This window comes from Pituophis catenifer, unplaced genomic scaffold (assembly GCF_029215685.1).
Source record: "Pituophis catenifer annectens isolate HBS135680 unplaced genomic scaffold, rPitCat1.0.hap2 SCAF_3, whole genome shotgun sequence".
Classification (NCBI taxonomy): domain Eukaryota; kingdom Metazoa; phylum Chordata; class Lepidosauria; order Squamata; family Colubridae; genus Pituophis; species Pituophis catenifer.
Window position 1 is genome coordinate 18,924,337 of NW_027256883.1, and position 26,990 is coordinate 18,951,326.

The 26,990-nt window shown below is 38.5% G+C and overlaps 1 protein-coding gene across 1 annotated transcript; it reads right to left on the reverse strand.

Annotated features, from left to right (window-relative positions):
- Positions 1-26,990, reverse strand: MED30 (mediator complex subunit 30). Its single transcript, XM_070942043.1, has 5 exons — positions 26,953-26,990; positions 26,170-26,344; positions 23,428-23,586; positions 22,411-22,521; positions 1-985 (listed from the first exon to the last, which is right to left on the reverse strand). Exons 2-5 carry the CDS (start codon positions 26,341-26,343, stop codon positions 890-892), a joined length of 540 nt encoding a protein of 179 aa, XP_070798144.1. The 5' UTR covers position 26,344; positions 26,953-26,990; the 3' UTR covers positions 1-889.

The window sequence follows — 26,990 nt, forward strand, 5'->3', positions numbered from 1 at the left end:
TGGAGGCTAGTATTTTGTTCTGAAACATTTCTGACCATCTGGGAGGGGGGGGGTAAAAGGAGGGGTAGCCTCTGTTGTCCTGTTCTGATCCCATTTGTGATGCAACATGGATGGCCTCTTATAATTCTGAAGTCAGCTGTGCTTTCACGTTTATTTCTCCATTTTAATTGCAACAAACAAAGAAGGCGACACCGCTGGAAATTATTTTAAATTAACACCAAATATATATATATATATATTTGTTTAAAAAAAGAAAAGAAAATGAAATTCAAATCGTTATCCGCCATTGCTAAAACCAAAACATTCTCCAGTCTGCTAAAGTTTTCCTTGACATTTTCCTCTTTCCTGTTTGAGTGCCAGGCTTTCAGTCATTAGCAGTAAGTTGGTCGCGCAGATTGGTACATTCTAGGCAGTGTTATGAAGATGAAATCAGAATTACCTTATTTGTTCCAGCTCACTTCTTGTTGAGAACAAGCATGCATTCTCTAGGACAGGGGTCCCCAAACTTGGCAGCTTTAAGACTTGTGGATTTCAACTCCCAGAATTCTGGGAGCTGAAGTCCACAAGTCTTAAAGCTGCCAAGTTTGAAGACCTCTGCTCTAAGACAAACTATTACTTGGTTTTCTTCATGAAATAAACTTTATACTATTTTCAACTATTGGCCAAACCTCAAAAATAAAAGTTGCCCATCTTGGATCTGAAAATTAAAGCTTACATTGAATTTATCCATTGCCTAGAACTTCCAAGGCTTAAATATATATAACTGAAGTATAATCAATATATACATGATTATTTAAGGTACAATCGAATACCCGTGGTCTTCGTTAAAAAGTTATTTTTCTGTAACAAACAACATCAAATATCACAATGAGACAGAAAGAAAACGTATTCAGTTCCTCATTGCCAACATGGCATTTATGTCCCAAATGAGATTCCGCAATTGATCCATGATTTGCTTCAGCTGTTGATTCTTCTGTTTCAGTTTCTGTGAAAAGAGATTGGGGGGGGGGAAGAGAAAATAAACTGTCAACAGCGCTGCTTGTTTGGGCTACACACTGTGAATTTTAATTGAGGCAATGGTGGTGTGCAGGACAGCAAAAACATCTATTGCTCAGTGCCAAATCAAGGTAGAAAGCTCAAGATTAATGGCCGATAGCCATTGTCTGGAAAGAGAATGAGTTAAGAGACAGTCAAAGAAGGAGACCGTCTCTTGGCCTGTCTTGATTTCCCAACTGTAGGCTGCAACTTCTGTGCCTGATTGGAATAAAACAGCACATCTCCTTTCTTAAAAAGATATTTCCCTGTTAGCAAGCTTATGTCAGTAGAGGGGCTACAGGAATAAGAGCACTGAAAATATGCAAAAACGAGGGCTCTGATCAGGTAGTAAAGAAGCAATATGAAGATGATACGAGAGGCAGTTTGGGGGTTGTGGTTAAGAAACCAGGAGACTGTGAGTTCTAGTCCCGCCTTAGAGATGAAGCCAGCTGGGTGACCTTGGACTAGTAGTCATGCTCTCTTAACCACAGGAAGCAGGCAGTGACAAACCACTTCTGAAGCCTTGCCAAGAAAACTGTAGGGATTAGTTCAGGCAATTGGCAGGAGTCAACAATGGTAGGAAAGGAGAGGAGAGGAGAGGAGACGGGAGGAGACGGGAGGAGACGGGAGGGGAGGAAAGTAGGAAAGGCAAAGGGAAAAGGGAAAAGAAAAAGACTATTATAAGACTATACTGTACTTACCTCAGAGATAGAAAACCCTTTGCCATTCAAATCCTACTGATCTAACCAGGTTGCCTCCCTACTAGCCATGCAGGCTAAAAACTGACATTCAATAATATCTGGAAAGCAACGAATTCCACACACTGATTTAGCCCCTGGCATGGACCTTTCCATATTGTGGAATAAATAAGTACCTGGGGAAGTTCTTTATTTCCCCTTGAAGGGTCCTTGCAAAAGTTCTGCCCTTCATTTTCCAGGTTTCTTAAATCATGCAGGGAATATATAGAGGGATACAGAATGATCCCTACTGCAGGAACTGGTTCTAAACTTACAAAGCAAAACTTTGTAATACTCACGCTGCCTCTTTTAAGGAGAAACTCACTGGAAGTTTCTACTTTACAGCAGAAAGATGCTTACATCTTGGAAGGATTAACAACTGGTAGGTGGAGCCATGAGGGGAAACAAGCCCTACCAGCTCTGCAGATAACTTTGCCAATAAATATATATATATATATACCGGTATATCAAACTTGATTTCCAGCTGAGACTAATCCTGTTGCATGAAAATGAATAATCAAGCAGAATTCTATTAAGTTTGAAAGATCTACCAATAACTTGTTGGAACTAGAAATAGAAGTCTAAGGCACCATTCTGTTCAGCAGGGATTTTAGTAACAAAGACAACTTTTACCTGCATTTGCCCATCATTTTAAGAGATGGTGATTAATGTAGCTGAACTTGGCATGTATTTATTATATATTTATTTATTACTGTAAGTAGGTTTGCCATATCTACTCGGAAATTAAAACCCACTGAGTTCAACCGCACTTCATCTCAGGCCACAAGGGCTTGAATTTTACCCTCAATATTTAAGGAATGAAAGAAAAAAAAACCATAGTAAGTGAAGACAAAGCTTAGAAAAACTGAAGGCAGCCGCTTCCTTTCCCAATTTAAAACCATCTGTTTAAAGCCACAAAACCGGACTGCCTCCGCAAAAGCTTTGCACAAATAGGTCGCCTTAATGACTGGCGTAGAGATGAATTAAGTTACTACAAAGTTCTGTCAAATGTGCTATTGAAGCAGTTTGATTTTGCCAAGGCCAAAAAGTATAGCTTAGTCCGTGCTTTCTCTATGACTGAGAACTGAGGCATTTGCAATTTCAGTCTCACAGTGTGATGTCACTTAGATCTCTCTGCATAAAGAGTGTAACACTCATTCCCCCCCCCCCCCAAATCCATTTTACATTCAGTCCCAAAGTAATAATGTTCAATTTGGTTCGGCTGCATAGCATTTTGCCTCCTAGGTTAGCAAGCTCAATCTGAATTTGCAGTTAAAGATAGGAGCCATGCCTACTCAAGCATATTTTATCGGATGAATGTTTTTCCTGGGGTTCAGCTCTTTAGATTTTAGTGTTACACACTGTGTGGCTTTCCTTCTCAACTGCCCCATGGGGTTCTCTCCAGACTGCAACAGGAATGCCATACCATGCTGTGACTTTTAAACTAGATAGAGCTCAATGGATTTTTGCTTTGTGTTGTTTGGCTTCTTTGAGGAACTCTTGACAGAGTTCAATACCTCCAAATGTTGCAATGTATTTCATGTCTATATTAAGTTAACCGGGCTGTACTAAACCTTTCTAAAACCCATTCCACATTGTAGATCAGTGCTTTTCAAAGCTACAGAATAACAGAGTTGGAAGGCACTTTTGAGGTCTTCTAGTAAACCCCCTGCTCAAGCAGAAGACTCTATTGTTGTGACTCCGACCCCCGAGCCCGTCTTATCGGAGGGAGAAGGCTCCGAAAGTGAAGGAGAGGAGTTGGCCAGGCCTTCCTCTCCAGGACCCTCCTCTCTGGCAATGCCTCAGGTGTCTCCCGAAGGAGAAGAGATTGGCCAGGAGCCAGGTATCGCCGAGCAGTCGCAGTCGGACAGTGACGGAGATAATTCTTGGCTGGATCCACGCCAGTGTCGGAGAGACAAGCGCACGCAGCAGAAAAGGAGGCATGCCAGAGATTAAGCTGAGTCACTGCCACACCCCACAGGGGATAAAAGGGGGTGTGATGGCCATAGTTTTGTGATGGACAAAACTAAACAACTAGCGAGTCGCATTGTATCTCTGAAACTACGTTATCTGCCTGCCTTGGATTTAATACGGACTGGACTTGACAATTCTGTGGCTTTGTGTATTTGTTTTGGTTTATCTGACAGAGGAGGAACACCTCCCTCTGTGAGTAAAGTTCTTGGCAAGCAGCTACTGAGTTGCTGCCAATCCTGTTATCAGAGGAATTTATTGTCTGCAAGTTTTATTTAACTCCTGGCTGACTGTTTGTGTGCGTGTGTGAGACGGGGACAGAACACCTATATCATTTCAGACAAATGGTTATCCAATCTCTTCTTAAAAGCCTCCAGTGGTGGAGCACTCACAACTTCTGGAAGCAAACCGTTCCCCTTGTTAATTTTTCTCCGTTAGGAAGTTTCTCCTTAGTTCTAGTTGCTTCGCTCCTTGACTAGTTTCCATCTGTTGTTTATGGTTTTGCCTTCTGGTGCTTTGGAAAATAGGCTGACCTCCTCTTCTTTGTAGCAGCCCCTCAAATACTGGAACATTGCTATCATGTCCAGAGGTGGGATACTGTAACAATTGGTTTGCCCAGAACCGAAAATGTGAGCGAGCGCCTTCCGCGCATGCACGTGGCATTGAAAAACTGGTAATTATATAAGATGTGATAGCGCCAGCGTAGGTGGGTAGTCCAGCCGCTGGTCAGAATTACCAGTTTGCCCAAACCGGCAGTAGCCCACCACTGATCATGTCGCCCCTACTTCTTCTTTTCTCTAGACTAGCCATACCCAATTCTTTCAACCGTTCTTCATATGTTTTAGTCTCCAGGTCCTTAATCATTTTAGTTGCTCTTTTCTGCACTTTTTCCGAAGTCTCAACATCTTTTTTATAATTGGGTGACCAAAACTGAATGCAATACTCCAGATGTGGTCTTACTATGGTTTTGTATAGTGGCAATACTTCACATGATCTTGACTCTAACTAAATTTGGCAACTTTAACATTGGAACTTCAACTTTCTAGCCCAACACTGGCTGGGGAATTCTGGGAGCTGAAGCCCACACATCTTAAAGTTGCCAAGTTTGAAAAACACTGTTATAGATCATACTCAAGATACGTTTTGTTGAGGAAACTTTAAATATTTAGTAGAGACTCTCTCCCTGTTCTTCCCCCCTCCCCCCTCCTTTCAATGAGTTAAATGTGAGAAATTGTTGAATTTCTTTCATATCTGGTGAAAAGTCCATTTCCAACTGCTAAACTTAATTACTTTTCAGCTGCTGTAGCTGTAATAAAACCTCTGCAATAAAGTTACAATGAGAAACATACTTTATTTTTACAGCAGAGAAAAAAAAATAATTGCATATTATGGCTGGTGGAAAATAAATTCAAATTATCTGGCCAACCTTTTTCTTTCGTATTTTAGAAATGCTCTAAAGAATGAAATCCTATAAAGTTTACTAGCTCTTCTTTTGCCAGCCATTTGTCTCAGGGACAGCTGTCTGGAGAGATGCTTTTTAAACATGACAAATAATAACAGGTAAAACTTGAAAAAGAAAATCAAGAAGACAATGAAGTAATCTAGAAAACACACATTAACCAACAGCCCCAGTAAGAGAATGATTTCAGAACTTCAAGTGGAGAAGAAAGGTATGTTTCTGCATAAATGAATTTTATAGTTATTGATTTATATGACTTTTTTTTTCTGGTAGAGGCATGGAAACTTTTCCCTCTGCTGCTAGTTTTAGGACCATACACCCGGAAAACTTATAAACAACATTTGGCTACATAGATCCAATCATTTTGTTATAGCTGCTGTATTGCCAGCCTTGTTAACTCCTCCTCACAAAAAGTGCACTTCTATGATTTACTACCACAATCAGTCTTCACTTAGGTGATCAACTGCATAACCATCCTTGCCCCATTACATCAGCCTGTCCCGCTGGTCAAATTAAAGGATTTCGACCGGCAGGATCCAGGAAGAGGACTTTCTCTGCCGTTGCCTTCAGCCTTTGGAACATCCTACCCAACCAACCCAAAGTGAGGTGGTTCCTCATTCTCCTGGCCTTTCAGAAATGTCTGAAGAAATGGATCTGCTGTCTTCCTTGCGGTTCACACAAGCGCCATGAAAATCCCCCCCCCTCACGTTTTAACTTGGAATTAATAACTCTCTTGGCCTCCTAATAAAATTTTATATACAGTTTTTTATGCTTTTATATTTTACTTGCACACTGCCTCTGTATGTTTCTCTGTGAAGGAGATGGGCAGTTTCTGAAATAAATAAATAAATAAATAAATAAATAAATAAATAAATAAATAAATAAATAAATAAATAAATAAATAAATAATAAACAAATGGCAGAATAGAATAAATAGAATAGAATAGCAATAGCAATTATATACCGCTTCACAGTGCTTTATAGCCCTCTCTAAGCAGTTTTCAGAGTCAGCATATTGCCCCCAACAATCTGGGTCCTCATTTTACCCACCTCGGAAGAATGGAAGGCTGAGTCAACCTTGAGCCTGGTGAGATTCAATCTGCCAAACTGCTGGCAGCCGGTGATTAGCAGAAGTAGCCTGCAGTACTACACTCTAACCACTGCGCCACAGAATAGAATAGAATAGAATAGAATAGAATAGAATAGAATAGAATAGAATAGAATAGAATAGAATAGAATAGAATAGAATAGAATATTCTTTATTGGCCAAGTGTGACTGGACACACAAGGAATTTGTCTTCGGTGCATAAGCTCTCATTGTACATAAAAGCCATAAGTGATAAACCTTGATCATAGTCATCATAAAAATATATTCATCACAAATTGTAAGATACAACACTTAATGATAGAATCAACATAAATCGTAATAGGAATCTAAATAAAACAATATAAATTGTAAAGATACAAGCAACAAAGTTACAGTTGTAAGTAGAAAGGGAGATAGGTAATAGGAAAGATGAGAAGAAGAATATTAATACAGTCTTACTAAATAGTTTGACAGTGTTGTGGGAATTAGTTGTTTAGCAGAGTGATGGTATGGGGGGAAAATGGTCCTTGTGTCTAGTTGTTCTGGTGTGCAGAGCCCTATAGTGTCGCAGTCATTAAGGTCCAGTCGCTGGCACCAGATAAACAGGAACCCATCCATTTTGTGTTCCTCTTGTTTCAAACAGCAGGCCTTTCCAAAAAAAATCCAAGGATTTGGATTCGGAAAGAGAGGGAGGGATCGATACCACATTTCGATGCCCAAACATTCCTTCCCCTCTTGCTGCGACCTGAAAAATTTTTTTAAGCTCCACTGATCAAATGTATTTCTCAACCCCAAGTGCTAACTTTGCCAGTTGATAAACATCCCATTAAATGTTCTCTCACTTTAAAGAGTGTTAGTAGCTCAAGACATTTTAGAAGGGAGTATGCTTTTCCAGAAGATGAGGACTTTATATGGTGGAAGGGCTCAGTAGCTTCAGTAGCTTCGTGAGAGCAAGGTGGATTTAAACCTGAGGTCATTAGTGACAATAAGGTAAAAAGGAGAGGGTCAAAGTGAAGTATAGTTCACAGAAGGGAGAGGACAAGAGGTCTTTGCAGGGATGAAAGAAACCAACCCACTAGAAACTTCAAAATCAAACCTGGAAGAAGGCAACTGCAATTCATAGAACTATGGCTGCAGACAAAGAAATACCCATTATGATCATGGTTGAAATAGCTAAACAAGTAGGCAATGAGAGCTGAAAGGACTTCTCTAATTACCAGAGAAGAATGCTGAATTTTTCACAAGTAGATTTGGAGGTGATATTGCCAACTTTAATAGCTACCAGTAGCGATTATGCCAGAGGATTTTACATCTGAAAAGGATAGAGAATGGGGAATGTAAGAAGACCGAAACAAAGATAAATTGTAATAGCTGACGCAAAGCGCACTGGTTGTTTTAGAAATAAGTGAAGCTCAGAGAAGTGGAAGCCTTTTAAATCAGGTGGTTGTGCAAAGCATTAAGGCCATTGCCAACAGAATGATGTTCCAAAGGGCAAGCAATTCTGAGTTGATTTCAGAAAGACATTTCAGAGAGTACAAGTTGCAAAGTGTCTGCAATCTTTTGAAGCAGATGCATCTTTTCTTGGAATTTCAGAACACAGCTATGGCAGGCAGCCATGCAATCCCAGGAAAAGACCCAGCTGCTTTAGACAATTGCTAATGTTTCAACTCACACCTTTGGGGAATAACACCTGAAAAGCCATAATAGCTGAATATGTGCTTGGTTACAATCCAATCGCATTGCACTCGCGTCAAAAGTACCAAGGCGTTTCTGGGTTGAAAGGATTGGCCGGTGCCATCACCATTGTCCAGGCCACGCCCAGTTGGGGGCTCCTTTCATGTCCCCATCAGGAGCTGGAGTGAAGGATGAGAGCTCACTCTGCTCCATGGCAGAACTTGGGTCTCGAACGCAAGCTTGCTGCTTGTGAACCATGTAAGCCCCCATGCTCCTTACAACCCAATAGGACAATATAATAATAATAACCTTATTGTCATTGTATATGGGTATACTGTGTATACCCATATAACAGAATTCACTTAACACCCAAAGACCAAGTCCAACACACATAACATCCCCAAACACACCCCCACCCACTACAAATTCCCCACTCCTAAACCACCCAAACATCCACCCAACAGACCAAGTAATGCTGTCCAACAGGTCACACTGATGGTGGCCCTTTAGTTCATTGTTGAGTGCAATTATAGCTCTGGGATAAAAACTATTCAGAAAACATGAGGTCCGAGTTTTAATTGTTCTGTATCTTCTGCCAGAAGGCAACAGTCCAAAAAGATTGTAAGCAGGATGGGAAGAGTTTCTAATATCTATTAGAATTAGTGAACACCCAATGAACATCAATGCTAGAAAGAATATGTGCTTGCTGAAGATGTCATTGTAGAAGACTAAAAAATTATATGAACATTTAAGAGATGTTAAATGCAAGCAAATTAGAGTAATGGTCTGCTTATGAAATGCTAACAAGTTTGAGGCCATCTATAATTCTGTGTGGAGAGAAATGTACAGGTTAAATAAAAATAAAAAAGTAAATGTATCAGCAAGATTTGACTTGCAGGGCATACTTCTCCAGAATATAAAATCAAAGTAGAGAACAGATTCTGGATGCTTAATTTACATGGAAAAATAAGAGAGCTACAGAAATGATAAGATCTGTGAAGTGGAAAACTAGTGTCAAAATTTCAAAGTGAAAAATACCAAAGTTGTTTTTAAAAACAAGTTAACATGATAACCAAAAAAAAAAAAAAGAATATGAAAATCTTGAAAAATAAGAAGGGATTGACGATTGAGTGTGGACACAAGGAAGAAAACACAAGGAAACCAATGAAAGACACTAACAAATAAAACAACAAGGAAGGAAAAATAAGACAATTTTTAGTTGAAAGTAATGAAGAGTAACCGCAAAAGAGACTTAATGGGGGCAAATAAAGCTGAAGAAAGACGGAAAGACTGTAGGAAGATCTTTTAAAAAAGGGAAATATAGAACAGAAGCACTGCAGAGAATGAATACATATAGAAACATATAGAATTAAATAGGAAAGCAACCTGGGCAAATAGGGTCTCAGTGAAAGTACTAACAACTCTATTGCAACAAATATGGAACAAAAATGTGTAGCCTAGATTGGAAAAGATTAATCTACATACCTATACCAAAGAATGGAAATGAGATGAAAAAGAATATGAAAATTAACATTATATCAAAATGTGCAATGAACAGGATAGCAATGAGAAAGAAGTTTACCTTCCTATCATTACCTACAGCAAAGCTTTTGTATACTAGAGATCTTCAAGTCCACAAGTTTTCAAACTTGGCAGCTTTAAGGCTTGTGGACTTCAACTCCCAGAATTCTCCAGCCAGCTATGGGAGAAGTCCATTCTGGGAGTTGAAGTCCACAAGTCTTAAAGCTGCCAAGTTTGAAGACCTCTGCTGTAGACCCTATCTAAATATATAATGCATTTTAACATATTAAACTACAGGGATTCACAACAAATCACAACAATGACAAAAGTGTGGCATGAAATCACAATTGCCGTTTTGTACCTACTTTCTGACACTGGATGCAACTATGTAAGTTAGACGCACCTTTTACTTTACCTCTAGGTATCTGCCTTTGCATTATGTAGAGAACTATCAGATCTTCTGGCTAAGGTAAAAGAATATCTGGTTATAATAGTTCCTCAAAACACCTGATTAACAAGAATCTATTGTAAGAACTGGATTAGAAAACATGGAGCGATTCACAGTTGATAGTTGAATGAGACAAAGTAGATTACAAAACTGCCCTTAAAAATCTAATTGCTGGAGATAGTTCGAGATAACAGTCACTCGTCCATGTAGTCATCACCAGCTGAGCCAGACTTCGATGACACCAAATTAAAAATGGTATGTAGACCCACAAGAAATATAGTCTGTAGGAAATTTCCGTGTAAATGTGTAAGACCTAGTTTGTATGAAATGATTACAAGGCATTCAAAATATCAGAAGGATTTTTATTTCAGATCAACCATGTTTCAAGTTCAGGACCATTTAGAGTTTAGAACACAGGACAGGTTGGGTCCCTTCAAGATTGGAGCAGCTCATTCATAACTCAAGATATTCTGAATTCAAAATGCTTTTGCATACAGTTGGTATGTAAAAGTTAATTAAAATCCAGGGCCACACAATCAGGAAAAAAGACAGGTGAAGATCAGTGTGGAAGATCTTGCAGCTAGTTCTGGCTAAGTATATAGGCTGTCATCAATGCTACTCTGTCACCAACAACTGACTATTCAAAGGCAAAAACCAGGCCACAGACAACATTATATTGTGTTGAACCAATTTTTACACAATGAAAGATCACCTCTACAACTTGCAAGCTGCATAGTATAAAAGAGACACCTTAAGCACAAGTACATATACATATTAAAAGAAATGCCATAAACTGGAATTCCAGAAATATCATATGAGTAAGAGGGAAATGCATTCAGAATGTAATTTGTACCAAAAAACAAAACAAAACCCCAAAATTGTCAGCTCTCCTGAATCTGGCTCTTTAATTTAAATAGTAAGTCCTTTCGGCAAAAGGAACTTGACACATTTTAAATTATTCAGATGGCAAGAATATCTCAGTGGCTTCCAGATTTCAGATTATAAATGGGGTGTGGAGAGGGAAGATTTGCTCATGAATATTTGGTACTGCAAAGTAAGCTTGCTTTTTTTCAAGGAAACGAAAACAAGAGCCTACTCATTAGTAACAAACCGTGAAAAGTGCTAGCACAAGTGCATAATGTTCCTGGAATCAAGGTGACCTACCCTAAGCCATTGAAAAAGGAGGAGGAAAGGGAACAAGGAGAAAGGATAGTCTTACACAGAAATCCGATGTGTGAAAACATAATTTGCTAAGATTATGCAACTAATTGTGCAGCTTTTCCCAGGTTGGTGCCTTCCAAATGCCCTGGACTTCAACTTACATGACTCTCAACCATCCCTGCAAACAAGCTGGCTGAGATTTGATGGGAATTCAGTTCCAACCATCTAGATTGCCACAGGTTGAGGAAGTTGGTTTAAGGTGACTTGGTTTGAAATGTAGCACAAATACTGAAAGGCTGGTAAAATGTCAGCTTCAGACTGCGTAGGTTACAGTGAAAGGCAGCCTTGACTTCCAGCCAATTTAATTCACTTCAATATATGTCTGCATCATTGACAGGGAAGTGCAAATTAAATATTGATTCAGAAATGGTACACACGGTTCATGCTGCCTACTTCTGCTGGTCCTCCATAGAGGGCAATGAATAGAGAGCGCCTCGGTGCCCTTCAAAGAATCAAATGCTGACCCAGAAAAGTTTCCATTCAGATCGTGTCTAAGGTGAGCCTTAGTTCAACCGAAGCTCAAGTTAGCAACCCCAGTTAAAAGATTGCCACAGAGATAATAGTGCAAGCTAATACTAAGGAAGAAACGAAATTCTTTTGTGTGGAGAACAATAAAGCAGCTTTGGAAGGTGCAGTCCATCTTTTTAATTATCATTCAGGAATCAAGGAAAATGCTCTACCTTTTCAACACTTCAATCCCAGTGAGCAAGTTACAGGTGAGCTAGGAAAAAGATGTTCATTATCTCTAGTGACAGATCCCTTAGGAATTGTCATAGGTTCAAAAACCTTTTTTTTTTTTTTTTGAAGAATGTTTGAAGACAATCAGGGAAAATTACCCGATTTCATTAATTGTTCCCCAAAGTTTTCCCGTCATAACTTGAGAAGAATGTCGGAGTTAGACTGGACTTGATACAAATGGGACCACGGCATCTTTTTCAGGAAATTCATTATTGGAACTACTAAGGTCCTATAGCATTTTGTGTTGTTGTTTGACATGAAGTAACTGACAGACCTTATTTATGGGCCCATCAATATCAAGATGCTGATATAGAATTAGAATAGAATTCTTTCTTGGCCAAGTGTGATTGGACACACATGGAATTTGTCTTAGGTGTACTATATGCTCTCAGTGTACATAAAGAGAATAAAATATATTCATCAAGAATAAAAAGATAACAACACTTAGTGATAGTCAAGGTTACTAATAAGCTATCAAAATCGTACTAGGAAATAAATAAAAACAATATAATTGAAAGATACAAGCAACATGGTTATAGTAATAAGTGGGAAGAGATAAATACCAGTAAGGAAGAGAAGAATAATAGTAATAGTCTTAGTAAATTATTTGACAGTGTTGTGGGAATTAGTTGTTAAGCAGAGTGATGGCATTTGGGAAAAAAACTGTCCTTGTGTCTAGTTGTTTTGGTGTGCAGTGTCCTATAGTGTCATTTTGAGGGTAGCATCTGCACATTTCACAGCCAGCTTCTGACAAACAGAGTCAATAGTGAATCTGACAGTGAAATTGCAAGTCATGGTCCCGTGATGTCTTGCTTAACAACTGCAGGTGATTTGCTTAATGACTGCTTAGTGGAAGCGAGGGAGTTTATGTCCAGGATGCGAGGGGTCTGTAAATATTTTCACAGCCCTCTTTTTGACTCAATGGAAGGCAGGTTGGTAGCTATTGTTTTTTCTGCAGTTCTAATTAAGTCTGGGTTTGTCTTGTTTAGTTGCAGAGCCAAACCAGACAGTTATAGAGGTGCAGATGACAGACTCAATAATTCCTCTGTAGAACTGAATCAGCACATTATACCTGTGTCCTGCATCAGTTATCAGCAGATTTCCAAGAACAATTTAAAATGCTGGTTTTACTCAATGAAATCCTCTACAAGTAGTCCTTGCTTAAAGACCACAATTGGGATTGGCAACTTCATCGCCAAGACCTTAAGCAAGACGTCATGTGATTGTGATTGACTTACGCCCTCGCTTCCACTAAGCAGTCATTAAGCAAATCACCTGCAGTTGTTAAGCAAGACATCACGGGACCATGACTTGCAATTTCACTGTCAGATTCACTATTGATTCTGTTTGTCAGAAGCTGGCTGTGAAATGTGCAGATGACTACCATGTGACTGGGGGATACTGCCACAGTTGCAAACTCGAGGACTGGGTGTAAAGTTACTTATTCAGCACCATCATAATTTTGAACAGTCACTAAACAGAGCAGATGCCAAGCGAGAACTACCTGTATAGCAGTACCCACTCCCAACCTTTTGGGTATCAGGGACCAGTTCCGGGGGAGAGGTTTTTTCATGGTCCAGAGGGGGCATAGCTTCCATGTGCGGCCTGCATCCCGCAGATGGGGCTTTGCTTATTTCTGCGGCCCGGTTTCTGGCATGCCGCGAACCAGTGCTGGTCCACCGACCGGAGGTTGGGGACCCCTGATGTATAGGACTTTCAGAACCTTCTATTTCAATTACATTTGTCTGATACTTTTTTTTTTTTTAGCATATGACACATGCTAGCCAGGGATCATTGAGGTGGCTGGCTGCCTCTGTGAAAGGAATTTTTTTTGGCGGTGTTATCTTTACCCATGGGACGCCTGAATCCCGGTAGGCAATTGGGGAGGCTCCTTTCTTGTCCCTACACTTTCTTGTCCCTTGTTCGCTCACGGGAATCGAGCCACCGACCTCAGCGGTGCGCAGGCCCAGTGTCTTACCACATGAGCCACCGCGGCCCCGTCTGATACTAATATCCTGGAATTAAGCAGTTTATGACCCAGAACTGGGAAATGGAGGGTGCTCAGGTGACTGACAAGAAGATGCGCTGCTTCATCATGGAACAGCCTTTCCCTGGAAATAAAATTTTGCTCTGACATTGCTGGCCTTGAAGAACCAGCTCAAGGCAGAGCTTTTCTGGAACACTTTTAAAAATTAATTAGATAACATCATAGGAATTCCTATAGATTGCTCCGCTTGTAAGTTAATACTGATTTGATTGGTCCTGTTCCTTTCCATTATATTAATTATACCGTGATTATTTGTGTAGTGCCAAGAGTCACACAATTGTGGTAGCATAAAAATCCAATAAATAGCGACTGTCAGAAAAGGAACAATGGGGATGATTTACATCTGTTAAGTATTTATTCATTCACAAGTTTAAGCATTGTATTTTCTTCGAATAGATCCAAAAGCTATGTGTGAGATGTGATGAATCCATCTTCCTGTAACACTTACCTATAATAAACTAAACATTTTATTTTATATTTATTTATTTATATGCCGCCCTTCTCCGGAGACTCAGGGCGGCTTACAATGCTTTAAGCAATAGCCCTCATACTTTTGTATATTTTATACAAAGTCAGCTTATTGCCCCCACAATCTGGGTCCTCATAAGAAACATATCCCAAATTTTCAGGGTAACCTGGGAGGAGGTTAAACAATCTTGGCTCTCTCACTAGAAAAATATGGCTACTCTCGGGTACCATCCCCTTCTCTGGCACCAATTATTTGTTATTAACTTTGAGTAGTCCTCAAATTACAACCACAATTGGAACCGGAAATTTATCATTAGGCAGTATTGTCATTAAGTGAAGCATCATGTAACCATACCCAAGCTATTTTGCTGCAGTCGTTTGACTGAAACATTCTTATCATCGTGATTTGTGACCTTCTCTGCCAGCTTCCCCATTGACTTTGCTCGTCCGGAAGGCAGCTGAGAAGACTGCAAATTGGAATCGTGGAAAGCTGCAATCACGGTAAATCCCAGCTGGCTACCATGTAAATGAATTGCAATCATGAGACTGTGAGGGAGGTACAACAGTCAGAACTTTGAGGATGGTCTGCAGGTCACTTTTTTCAGCACTGTTGTAACTTTGAATCGTTATTAAACTAACCATTATTAGAGTGAGGATTACCTCACTACATGCACAGGCCTGTATCATCAATGAGCCATGGCGGCGCAGTGGTTAGAATGCAGTACTGCAGGTTAATTTGGCAGTTCGATTCTCACCAGGCTCAAGGCTGACTCAGCCTTCCATCCTTCCGAGGTGGGTAAAATGAGGACCCAGATTGTTGGGGGCAATAGGCCGACACTGTAAATTGCTTAGAGAGGGCTGTAAAGCACTGTGAAGCGGTATATAAGTCTAAGTGCTATTGCTATTGCTATCCAGAAGTTGGGATGTACATGAATCAAAGATCTCACCCAACATGGAACTATTTAAATGCAGGATGGTAGAGCATTGCTCTGAGAACAGGGCAGCAACTTTCTTCTTTTCTTTTTGTTTTATGCTGGAAAATATTACAAAGAATGTAACAGGTGTCATGTAACACAGCGGCCCCCAACTTTTTGGATGTCAAGGACCGGTTCTGTGGAGATAAGTTTTTCCGTGGACAGGAGGGGGCATGGTTTCGAAAGCTTCCTGAATACCACGGATGGAGCTTCACTTGTTTGCACGGCCTGGTTTCTGGCATGGCGCAGCCAGGTGCTGGTCCACAGAGGTTGGGGGCCCCTGATGTAACACAAAGCTGCTTTAGGCTTGATAATACAGGCCTGTGCATGTCTATTCAGTTCTATTTAGTTCTACTAAGCTCAATGCACCTTACTTCCAGGTGACTGAGCACAGGACTACAAATCAAGCCGAAGCCAAAGCAATAGTGCACATATTGAGCTCTGACGTTTCTTGCTCATTTATGCATTTTGCATGGGGTATCAGTCAGGCTAAGTTTATTTCAAACAGGGTTGCTCTGTAGAAATTGATAAATATTTATCCCAGGCTATTATTTTGAAAAAGTGCCCTTCTAATTTTTTTTTTTTTAAAAAACAGGAGACTATAATGCAATTTTTTTTTTTGTGGGGGAAAAGTGGTTGGTGGTAAGGTTTCAAAGCAAAAATCATAATGCAGTGATACCAGTGTACTTTTTAAAGAAGCGATTACATTATATCATAAACATTTATGAAATTCCTCATACAAGATCACTCCAAGGAAGACGATAAACAAATCAGCATTTGTGTACAACAAAGGCAAAACATATAACCTCCCCAAAAGAGATTGTAAAATATATTAACAGTTAAAGAAAACAAAGCACTCACATAAATTTATATTACAGTAAAATCCTATGTAATGTTACATTATTAGTTTAGTCTAATACTTTGCTTTCCCAAATTCACACTGTGCTTTTTTGTTTTTTGTTTGCTTTTTTAAAACATCTAGGCACTCTTTATATTGAAATCCAATGCTTCCTTGCATCCTTTTTCTCACTAATTGGCAATGACAGAAACTGAAATGTCAAACTGGTTCTTTGGAAAGCAATTTTTTATCTTTCTGAGATATTTTAATGATTGAAATAATTTTTTTCTTTAAAAAAAATAGCACGGGGATTTGTAGCTTTATTGTGGCAAAAAAAAAAGTCTGCAGTCAAAAGACTACTATATATAATGCATGAATTATATCTTTATGCTGGAAGAAAGGAAACAATGAACCACAACAACAACAAAATGCAGACAGCTCAAGATGTATTCAGGCATTAAATTTCCTCAGGGTTAGAACTGCATGAGTACAGAATAGGGATGTGGCTTTGGGCTTCATTGACTATGCTATACCTGGGTTGCCTGGCCCATTATTCTCCATAAATTTGAAGGTTTCCAATGCAATTTAGAATTCAACGCAATCAGGGTTCTTAATCATGCAGGGTGTCTGTCTATATTACTACATGGAAGGCCAAATGGCAGGAAGCGAGGCTGAGGCAGAACCAGCCAATGCAGTCACATTTCATTCTATGCATTTCTAATCAAACTTGAATTAGGGCTGTAGTCTGGCATTTCCATATGAACACTCAAATTAGTTTTGCACAGGGATGTTGCAAATAAGACTGCTGGAGTTCAGGGCTTTTTAGACTCCCTACTTACCGTTCATTTTTTCTATATGTATGCTTACCCAGAGCATTGAGTGAGAATATTTAAGGCATCGGAGATAAATGACCCAGTTAATCTGTTCCTTTTTCTCTGCAAGTAAATGAATGGTTTGTCCCTGGCCATCACCCACAGGGTAGCTATTCCATGTTAACCATTCTGGATTATGGCTGACAGAATGGCATAAAAGGCTCCCTAGCTTTGCTCTATCCTAGTATTTTTCAACCTTGGCTACTTTAGGATGCTGGCTGGGGCATTCTGGGAAATGAAGCTCACACATCTTAATGATGCCAAGGCTGAAAACCACTGCTCTGCCCTGATGGATTGCAGCCAAAGTCCTCTGGACCCCAATTTCCTACTTTTCATTCAATGATTTTTGTATCACAAGACCTTACATCATCTCATTTGTGCATTTATCTTTGTCAACTCAAGGATCAGTTTCGCAGACAAATGGCTAAAAGACATCACACTTCAAGTACCTTAATCATAAATGCTAATTTGACAGCTGCATTAACTTGGAAATTAATTTGCAACTGTAGATTTTAACACCAAAGCTGAAAATTTGATTCCATCTTTAGCATAAAGAGCATGTCCCCCTTCCCTCCTGCCATGAAGAAATTATGACAAAGACTCATACAATTCCCCCACTCCATGCAAAACTGCACGTCACTTTGCAGAAAATAGTTCAGGGGCAGAGATGGAGTTTTTAATTCCTATCATGTTTCCTTTATCCCAACCATTCAACAACTATGTGTCTAACTCCCAAGGTCTCTGAAATCAAAGCCTTATCCAGAGATGGACAAGAAGAAGAGGGAGAACAGGGCTCCTTACTCTATTCTGTCTGGCCTTCTATTGTCCTTGCTCTCTGAAGCTCTTCTAACTTCTATTATAGGTTCAGAATTGTTGTTGATTCCAGCTACCATCTTCGAATCTCGCTGTTTGAGAAAGTTGCATAACATTCTCAGAGACTCTTCCAATCCTGCTTACAATCTTTTTGGACTGTTGCCTTCTGGCAGAAGATACAGAACAATTAAAACTCGGACTGCAAGTTTTCTGAATAGTTTTTATCCCAGAGCTATAATTGCACTTAACAGTGAACTAAAGGGCCACCATCAGTGAGCTGTTGGACAGTATTACTTGGTCTGTTGTGTGAATGTTTGGGTGGTTTAGGGGTGGGGAATTGTGGTGGGTGGGAGTGTGTTTGGGGATGTTATGTGTGTTGGACCTGTTTTTTGGGTGTTAAGTCAATTTCGTTGTATGAGTATACTGTGTATACCCTTTCCTAGCATTAGGTTCTTCTCTTTCCCAGCATTAGGCTCTTCTCCAGTGAGTCCTTCCTTCTCATTAGGTGGCCAAAGTATTTGAGTTTCATCTTCAGGATCTGGCCTTCTAAAGAGCAGTCAGGGTTAATCTCCTCTAGGACTGACTGGTTTGATTGCCTTGCAGTCCAAGGGATTCGCAGGAGTCTTCTCCAGCACCAGAGTTCAAAGGCCTCAATTCTTTGGCACTCAACCTTCCTTATGGTCCAGCTTTCACAGCCATATATTGCAACTTGGAAAACCATAGCCTTGACTATAAGTGCTATAAGGGTGATGTCAGAATGCCACTCCACAAACCTGCCATAAAAGACTATTCCCTGTAAGCCTAACATTTGTGTATGCTTATTCCTACAAACTTTGTTCTGCGAGAGTTAAATCAGTGAACCAAGGAAAACTCTGCCCACTGCAACAATTAATTTTAGGCCTATGTAGATTAAACTGAATAGATACTGGATTATAAACAGCTGGCATCCTTCTGCTGACAATGGCTTTTTGATCTTATGGCAGCTTCTGACAGTAGCATAGAAATGGAAATAAATATAGGGATGTGCCTAAATAGCGATCCTTCTCTTCTCCGTGCAACAACACCCAATTATTCAGATCCTTTAGAACAAACACTGGGGGAAACTAAGTAAATTGGAGAGGTGACAGGGAGATAAAAAAATAATGGTTCCTGAGATAAAAGCTTTCCCTTCAGGGGATAAAGAATTTTTTTCAAGGATACCAGTTGAATACAACTCAGTGTAGCTTATTATTTTAAAGAAACACACAAGCTCTTTTTCATCTTTTAAATACCAAATGGAAAGTATCTCTCTCTATCCCTATCTTAAAAGGGACACGGTGGCTCAGTGGCTAAGACACTGAGCTTGTCGATTGAAAGGTTGGCAGTTCAGCGGTTCGAATCCCTAGTCCCGCGTAACGGGGCTCCCATTACTTGTCCCAGTTTCTGCCAACCTAGCAGTTTGAAAGCACATTAAAAATGCAAGTAGGAAAATAGGGACCCCCTTTGGTGGGAAGGTAACAGCGTTCCATATGCCTTTTGCATTTAGTCATGCTCGCTACATGACCACGGAGACATCTTCGGACAGCGCTGGCTCTTCGGATTTGAAATGGAGATTAGCACTGCCCCCTAGAGTCTGGAACGACTAGCACATATGTGCGAGGAGAACCTTTACCTTTATCCCTATCTTTCTACCTATCTCCCCTCTACGGCCTCCTTTTACAGCAAAACCAATCCATGCAAAGCTAACAGTTGCTTGCTCTCCACAGACAAATATTTACCTACAGATATTTGATCCCATCAACTGTTACTGTTTTTTTTAAAAATGTAATGCAATTTCTCTCCAAAAAGTAAAACTGACAATCCTTTGAAGGAAACAAATAGTGGTTTCCAAAATACTGTCTGGGAAAAAAAAATAGACAGATCTAAATCGATCTAGGTTGTTAAATGATTGAGCACATCCATGACCTTCTTTAAATGTCAAGAATAGAGACGTACTTATGGATAGTCGAACCTCAGGGTCAGATGTTAATTTTGGAGGAAGCTGTAGATTTTCTGTCCAAAATGAGTCTTTCTTCAAATTAGCAAATTATATCTACTTAACAAATATGGATACTTGAAGTTCCAAATAGAAATTCTTATAAGGTACTGCATATAAATAGGCAGCAGAACACTACACCCGCTTGCATTGATGATGTTGCCTAGTTGGGTAATGAAATGTTTGCAAGCAAACAACCAAGCTCAGAGCGTACCAAGAACTGCATAGAATTTACTCTAATAAAAAATAACTATCAATGGACAATAGGAGTTCAAGGGAGAATAATGTAGGACATTTGATAGAAGAGTCCAATTGAAGAAAGAAAATAGGTCCTGACTTTTTAGAAGAATGTATTGTTTTTCAATTAGTGTTCTACGAATGAATAACTAGCCCCATCCTTATACAAATGAAAAGACCAAGCAAATGACTGAATGGTTATGGCACAGTAAATTTATGAATAAAGCACCTAACAAAATTCATTAAACCATTATAAGCCAGGAGTCCCAACAAATCAAGTTAAACAGAAAAAAAAAGGGTAATTTTAATATTTTTAATTAATAAAAATCCAGACAATGGCTAATGAATGAAATGGCTACAAGAACTGAGCATGTACATTGAGGGTACAGGACTAAAAAGAATTACAAGAGGAGCATTTGGGACTTAAGTAGAATTTCTAAGGTTTGATTGGTTTCCCCAGACACATAATTAATTTTCAAAACATAAAATGACAGTGTCCTACAAGTATTAGCATTTAATAAAAATCAGCAACAAATACTAATTCATGATCAGTTAAGGATATCCAGAATATTATCATCTCAAAATGTAAAAATACAGAATTGCCATATACAGCCCTGGAAGAAGGAATATATTTTTTTCTAATGTAACCTTTAAATACATAAAATAGTGTAATATAATCTCCTGGAAAATTAATATATAACTAAAGGAGAAAATGATATTTATTCGTATCCTGTCTTTATTATTTTTAGAAATAACTTGAGGCAGCAAATATATCCAACATACTTCTTCCTTCTCTCAAGACCTTTTTATTCCATCAGGCTGGCCTGGCCTAATTTTCCCTTTTTTCCCTTTTAAAATGTAAATTTTAATCTGTTCTTAATTATTGGGGTGTTTTAAATCTGTCTTGGGCCAAATTGTTTAATTCGGTTTTATTTTGCTTTTAAATTTTGTATTTATGTGTTTTATCTTGTGGCTGTTCACTGCCCTGAGTCCTTCGGGAATAGGGCGGTATATAAATCAAATAAAACTAAAACTAAACTAAACTAAACTTCTATTTTCCTCACAATTAACAATTATGTGAGGTAGGTTGGGCTGAGAGACAGTGACTGGTCCAAACTCATCTAGCTGTATTTCATGGCTAAGTTGGGACTTGAACTCAAAGTCTTCTGCTTTCTAGCCTGGTGCCTTAACCATTAGACCAAACTGGCTGAGACCGTGTAGCAAACATTTCAGACCATTCTAGGATTTTAAATTCATTTATAAATTGTTTTAATTTGTTTATTAATATGCTTGATAAGCCAACTTGGCTACTTTACAAATTAAAACAATTTAATGAAAAATTGAAAGTTCTGGAATGTTCTGAAATGTTTGCTACAGAATCTGAGTATAAGCACCTTCAATGATAGTTGTTCAAAAATTGTCTTTAAGGCACTCTCACCCCTAGATTTCCTTTTTCTACTACCCAATAATGTAAATAGATGATAGATAGATACCCTGTTTCCCGCTTATTTCAGGGTTCAAAAAAATGTAAGACAGGGTCTTATTTTCGGGGAAACATGTTAGATAGATAGACAGACAGACAGACACAGACAGATCTATAGGCCCCTCCCATAAACTGGGCATAAACTGTTTCAATTTCTCCCCTCAGAAATCCACTATAGGGCATTGCATGCTAAAACAATTAGACACAAAGACTGTCTTTCCCCATGCCATCACTTTGCTAAACACCTAATTCCCACAACACTGTCTATGCTTAAGAATATATAACTATGTAGCAGGAGTCTATTACTATTATCCTTCCCATCTTTCCTATTATCTACTCCTATTGGTATTTTATGACTATACTTTGTTGGTTGTAACTTATGATTTATGATTGTATCTTATGATTTATCACTTTGTTGCTTATTTATATACGGAGAGCTTATGTACCAGAGACAAATTCCTTGTGTGTCCGATCACACTTGGCCAATAAAGAATATTCTATAGTCTGTTCTATTTCTTTTTCACAACTATAAACCAACAGGGTCCTGGGCTCTACTTACTCATCTTTGTTTTCAATGAGTTAAATATATATACCCTGTTTCCCCCAAAATAAGACATCCCCTGATAATAAGTCCAATCGGGCTTTTGAGCACATGGCAATAAGGCCAAGCGCTTATTTCAGGGTTCAAAAAAATATAGAAGACAGGGTCTTATTTTCGGAGAAACATGGTATTTGGCTTACAATTACAATTACACAAATAGAATACGGTCTACCTTGATAACTTCCATGATTTCCCGTCTTTCTTCACTAGCGAAGAGTAGCTGGTTGGTGGCTCCTCGATCATCATGTTTAAAGCCATCCTCTTCCACGTAAGGAATGAGCTGCTATAAATGTGGGAAAAAAAGTCCTATATTAAGACAGAGAATATCTGGTGGAATCTGGTGTGAGAAGTTATGTCATAAGAAGAAGTTAATTATGGTAAATATGAAATTACAGAAATGTTTCTTCTTCTAAGAGCATTTATATTATACAATCTGTTTTTGGACATTTTAGGAAATTTAAGATGTCTCAAAGCAATAAAAATATACTTTGCCTTTTACCAACTTGCAAACTCCCTAAAACTTTTTTCAACCACGATAAAAAGACATAAGCAGAAAATACATTAAGTTTCACCATCTGGAAATCATGATGAATACCTTATGTAAGCTGATCTGGATCTTCTGGCAGATCCTTCAGTGATCTGCAGTACATTAGCTCTCAGTAGTTTTACAGTAAGAGCAATACAATAATTTTCCCTCTCTTTGTTGTGGCAATCGAGAAACCATGAGGTAAAGCAGGAGCGCATTTTTGAAGAGAGCATTATTGTAAACTCTTGGTTTAATGGACCTCAGCTGAGTGGACTTCAGATATAGTGGACAAAGATTTCATTTGGGCTTTATCCCATTTAACAGACAAATGTCTATTAAATTGAGGATTTGTCTACTAAATTGAAGCTTTAGTGCTAATGGTGCTATTTGCATCAATTAGGTAATTATGCAAACAATATAAATGGATGTAAACAAGATAAATTTGAACTTTACAGACATTTGTATTTAATGGAACCACTCCTTCCCCAATGATCCATTAAGTCAAGATTTTTCAGTACTTATTACTAGCGTTTTGTGTACCCATTTTAATCCAGGTTTCACATGGAGAATTTGGGGATTTTAGAATAAATGAGATTTGGAAACAAATCAGCTTCCCTCTTCTTCTGATCTAAATATTTGTGCCTGTCTCCCCATTTCACTTACCTCTATTGGAATAGGTTCAAGTCCTGCACAATTTTCATTGCACTTATCGTATACCAATCTCAGTTTCCGAAACAGTATTGAAAGTTGGCGCAGATGTTCTTGCAGCTTTCCCAATCTGTCTTGATATGTGCCCGTATGATAGGTGACACCATTTGGAAGCTGGAATATTCAAATATTTAATAGAAAGAAATCAAATTTTAGCCATCGTTGAGAATATACAATGACAAAAGAAAACCTCTCATTTCTTCCACAAACGTGAAAAGTTTTTGACAAAAACTTTGTTAGTTTCCAAAAACTATCTGAGCTTCATTCCATTTATTTAGAATAAATGTTATCCAATGTCTATACTTCCTTTCACTGAAGCATATAACAAAATAGAAAATAATAATCAAAAATTAAAACACCACCATAAAATTATCAGACATGTCTACAAAATATGTTTTTGAATACCGATTGAGTTTCTTCCGGAAAAAAATTCCATAAAGTCAGAGCTACTTCTGAGAAGATCCTACTAAGAGCAATTTCCTCTCATTTTAAGAACATTTTGGCAAATATTATGATAGATCAGAGAAGTCTGATTCACCAAAGGCAGTTTAGAAGTAGAATAATATATCATATATCCTATCGTATGTCATACCATATAGGCTGACAGTAAGTCTGAAAGGACTTTGATTATTAGCGTGCTCCCACTCCTATTTTCTAGAAATAGATCCAGAAGCCTCTAATACAGAGGTCCACAAGCTAGTTGTAGTCAGAATAGAGCTGGAAGGGAACTTGAAGGTCTTCTAGTCTAACTCCCTGCTCAAGCAAGAAACGCTATACATTTTGAGAAAAGTGGCTGTCTAGTTTCTTCTTAAAAACCTCTAGTGCTGAAGCACCCACAATTTTTGAATCTCTTCAGCTCACTGATGCCTTCATGAGGCTTCAGTGTTCCTTGACACTCAGTTATTTTATGAAAATAATTTAATAAATACTATTTTAGCTAATAGAATTAAGAATTATGTAGCATCACTTGACTAAGATGGGTAGCCATAGAAACTGAATAAACAAACAAACAAACAAATAAATAAATAACAATTATGGGTAATCCCATTGAACCTTGGAAATCAATGGGAACCACTTGCTGTAATACCAAAGTTACTATGTAATATCATAGGAAGGCAATTTTGCTACTGAAACAGTGTAATAATAAAACAATAACATTTAAAACACATTTAGTCTGGCGCAGCAGACTAAAGTGCTGTTAAGTAGCACCAGCTGCCTGCAATTACTGCAAGTTCAAATCTCACCAGGCTCAAGGTTGATTCAGCCTTCCATCCTTTCGAGGTAGGTAAAATGAGGACCCGGATTGTGGGGGCAATAAGCTGACTTTGTATAAAAAAGAACACCGCTTGGGGGGGGGGGGGGGGCGAAAGCCCTACTAAGCAGGTATATACAAAAGTATGAAGGCTATTGCTTAATGCATTGTAAGCCGCCCTGAGTCTCCGGAGAAGGGCGGCATATAAAACGAACCAATAAATAAATAAATATGTATGATTGCATAATTTTGCATCATCCTAAACTCTGGGATTCTATTTTTAACATGACCACTGCCACTTTTCATATTTATTCTGGATTGATATTTCTGCCTTATAACAGAAGTTAAAGAAAATTCTGATCTTGTTGTTAGCTTGTCCAAACATATTATGAGCATGTTCTGACACCAATATTACGTTGTATGCAAAGGCACCCCCAAATTTGTGATTCCCCTTAGGTTTGCTCGCAAAGTCCTGAAAAGTGGAAGGCGGTCACAGCCTTCCGCTTCAAAATTTCTGCATTAAGAGAATCTGATTGAGATCTGCTGAACAGATATAAACATGTTAAATTCAAGGGGCACACCAAAATAATTTTCTTTGATAATTTTTTTTCTCAAATTTTGAATAAAGAATATTATTCTGCAACCAGAGAAATGTATTTTTTTAGGATGCAAAGGGCTGTAAACTATGCTTTTAAAACAGTCCGTATAAAAACTCTAGATTGCTAAAAGAATACTGGTGAATACATAGACATTCTCAACAAATTCAATGGAAATATGAATTACATTAAAAAATAATCCGAAATAATCAAAATAAAACAAGAAAAGTTAGGGTAGTTATTTTAGAATTTAAAGATTGAAAACGGGGGAGGAATTTTCTAAGAAATAAAAGTGAATATGGGGAAATCCTACAAATCTACCAACTATAGAATAATAAAGTAACATTTACCAGCTGCCTTCAAGGTACATGCAAATAAGTAGAAGCAAAGAGATTATATACTACATTAAGAAAAAAAAATCCCAGATAAAACTTACATACCCACTATTATCAATTTATAAATCACTTGCCTATATTTTAACTAGAATATGCAATTGGTCTGTTTTCTTTAGAGCAGCTCATTTTGTCTAAAAAAAAATCTTGAACTCAAAATGAATTCTCTCCAAAGGCAGATTAATTAGAAAAGAATTATCTGCCTCCTTTACTATATTCTTAGTGAAGCTAAGATTCTCCAATTTTAAAAGTAAATTATCTGGGGAGAAAGGCAGATAAATCGTTAAAGCGGGGTTTTTTTTTTAATGAGAATATGTAGGCAGCAAAGACTTCCTTTTCTGAATGCCAAAGTTGTTTTGGCTTATATGTTTTTTACTGTGCACTTTTTTCAATTTAATTCAGGTTTTCTACAAGAGAGGAAAATAGAATAGCATTATTTGGACAGGGGATTCCTTACCTGCATATTTCTTAACAGCTGGAAGATTTCCATAGTGCGGAATACAATGTCCTGCACAGTCTCTTGACCAATGCGACACAACGAAGCTGTGTTCACTTCTCGTGCAGCCTGACCCTGAGGCCCAGAAAATGGACCAGGAGGCAATCCTGGCCCTGCTAGAGGTGGTGTAGACATCCTGAAGTGCAAGAGAATTAAACCATTAAGGCAGAAAAAAGGAAAACGGGTGTCAAAGAGTACACAAATCTGTTGGATATAGATGTTTAATATATTAATGATTTGCTATTGACATATTAAAATTAAATTACATTGGGATCCTCCATCTACAAATTAATATCACGCTCAAAACCTTACATTTCACAGATTTGTAAGACTACAGAGGCAGAGCAGTTCATTTTGGGCATATAACTCAGCAGTGCAGGAAGGAAGGAAGGAAGGAAGGAAGGGAGGGAGGGAGGGAGGGAGGAAGGAAGGAAGGAAGGAAGGAAGGAAGGAAGGAAGGAAGGAAGAAAGGACAGGGCTCCAATTTCTGCTTAAACATGGCCGGTCCCCTTTAAAGCTGCACATTTTATCATGTCGCCACGCAGCTATATTTATATATTTTGCATATATAAATATTATGCTTTTGTTTATTTAGAAAAGTGCATTCTTTCTCCCTAGGCCACTTTTGCATATCCTAGCTTACAACAGCAGTCTACCCTTGCCCTTTTCCTATATAAACTAACCGCTGGACTTTTAAACTATAAAAGGCTGCTTGAAGACGACCCAATTCAGCAGAACCCACACCTTTTAGTCTTGAAGGCTTTGGGAGCTGACTTTCCAGA

What these genes read in the sequence shown, in the direction of transcription:
- MED30 (XM_070942043.1), bottom strand. Translation starts at nt 26,343, where the DNA reads ATGTCTACACCACCTCTAGCAGGGCCAGGATTGCCTCCTGGTCCATTT. An exon ending in TTGAACCTATTCCAATAGAG is followed by an intron (nt 22,522 to 23,427) that starts GTAAGTGAAATG and finishes CCACATTTATAG; the next exon opens with CAGCTCATTCCTTACGTGGA. An exon ending in AAATCATGGAAGTTATCAAG is followed by an intron (nt 986 to 22,410) that starts GTAGACCGTATT and finishes CTCTTTTCACAG; the next exon opens with AAACTGAAACAGAAGAATCA.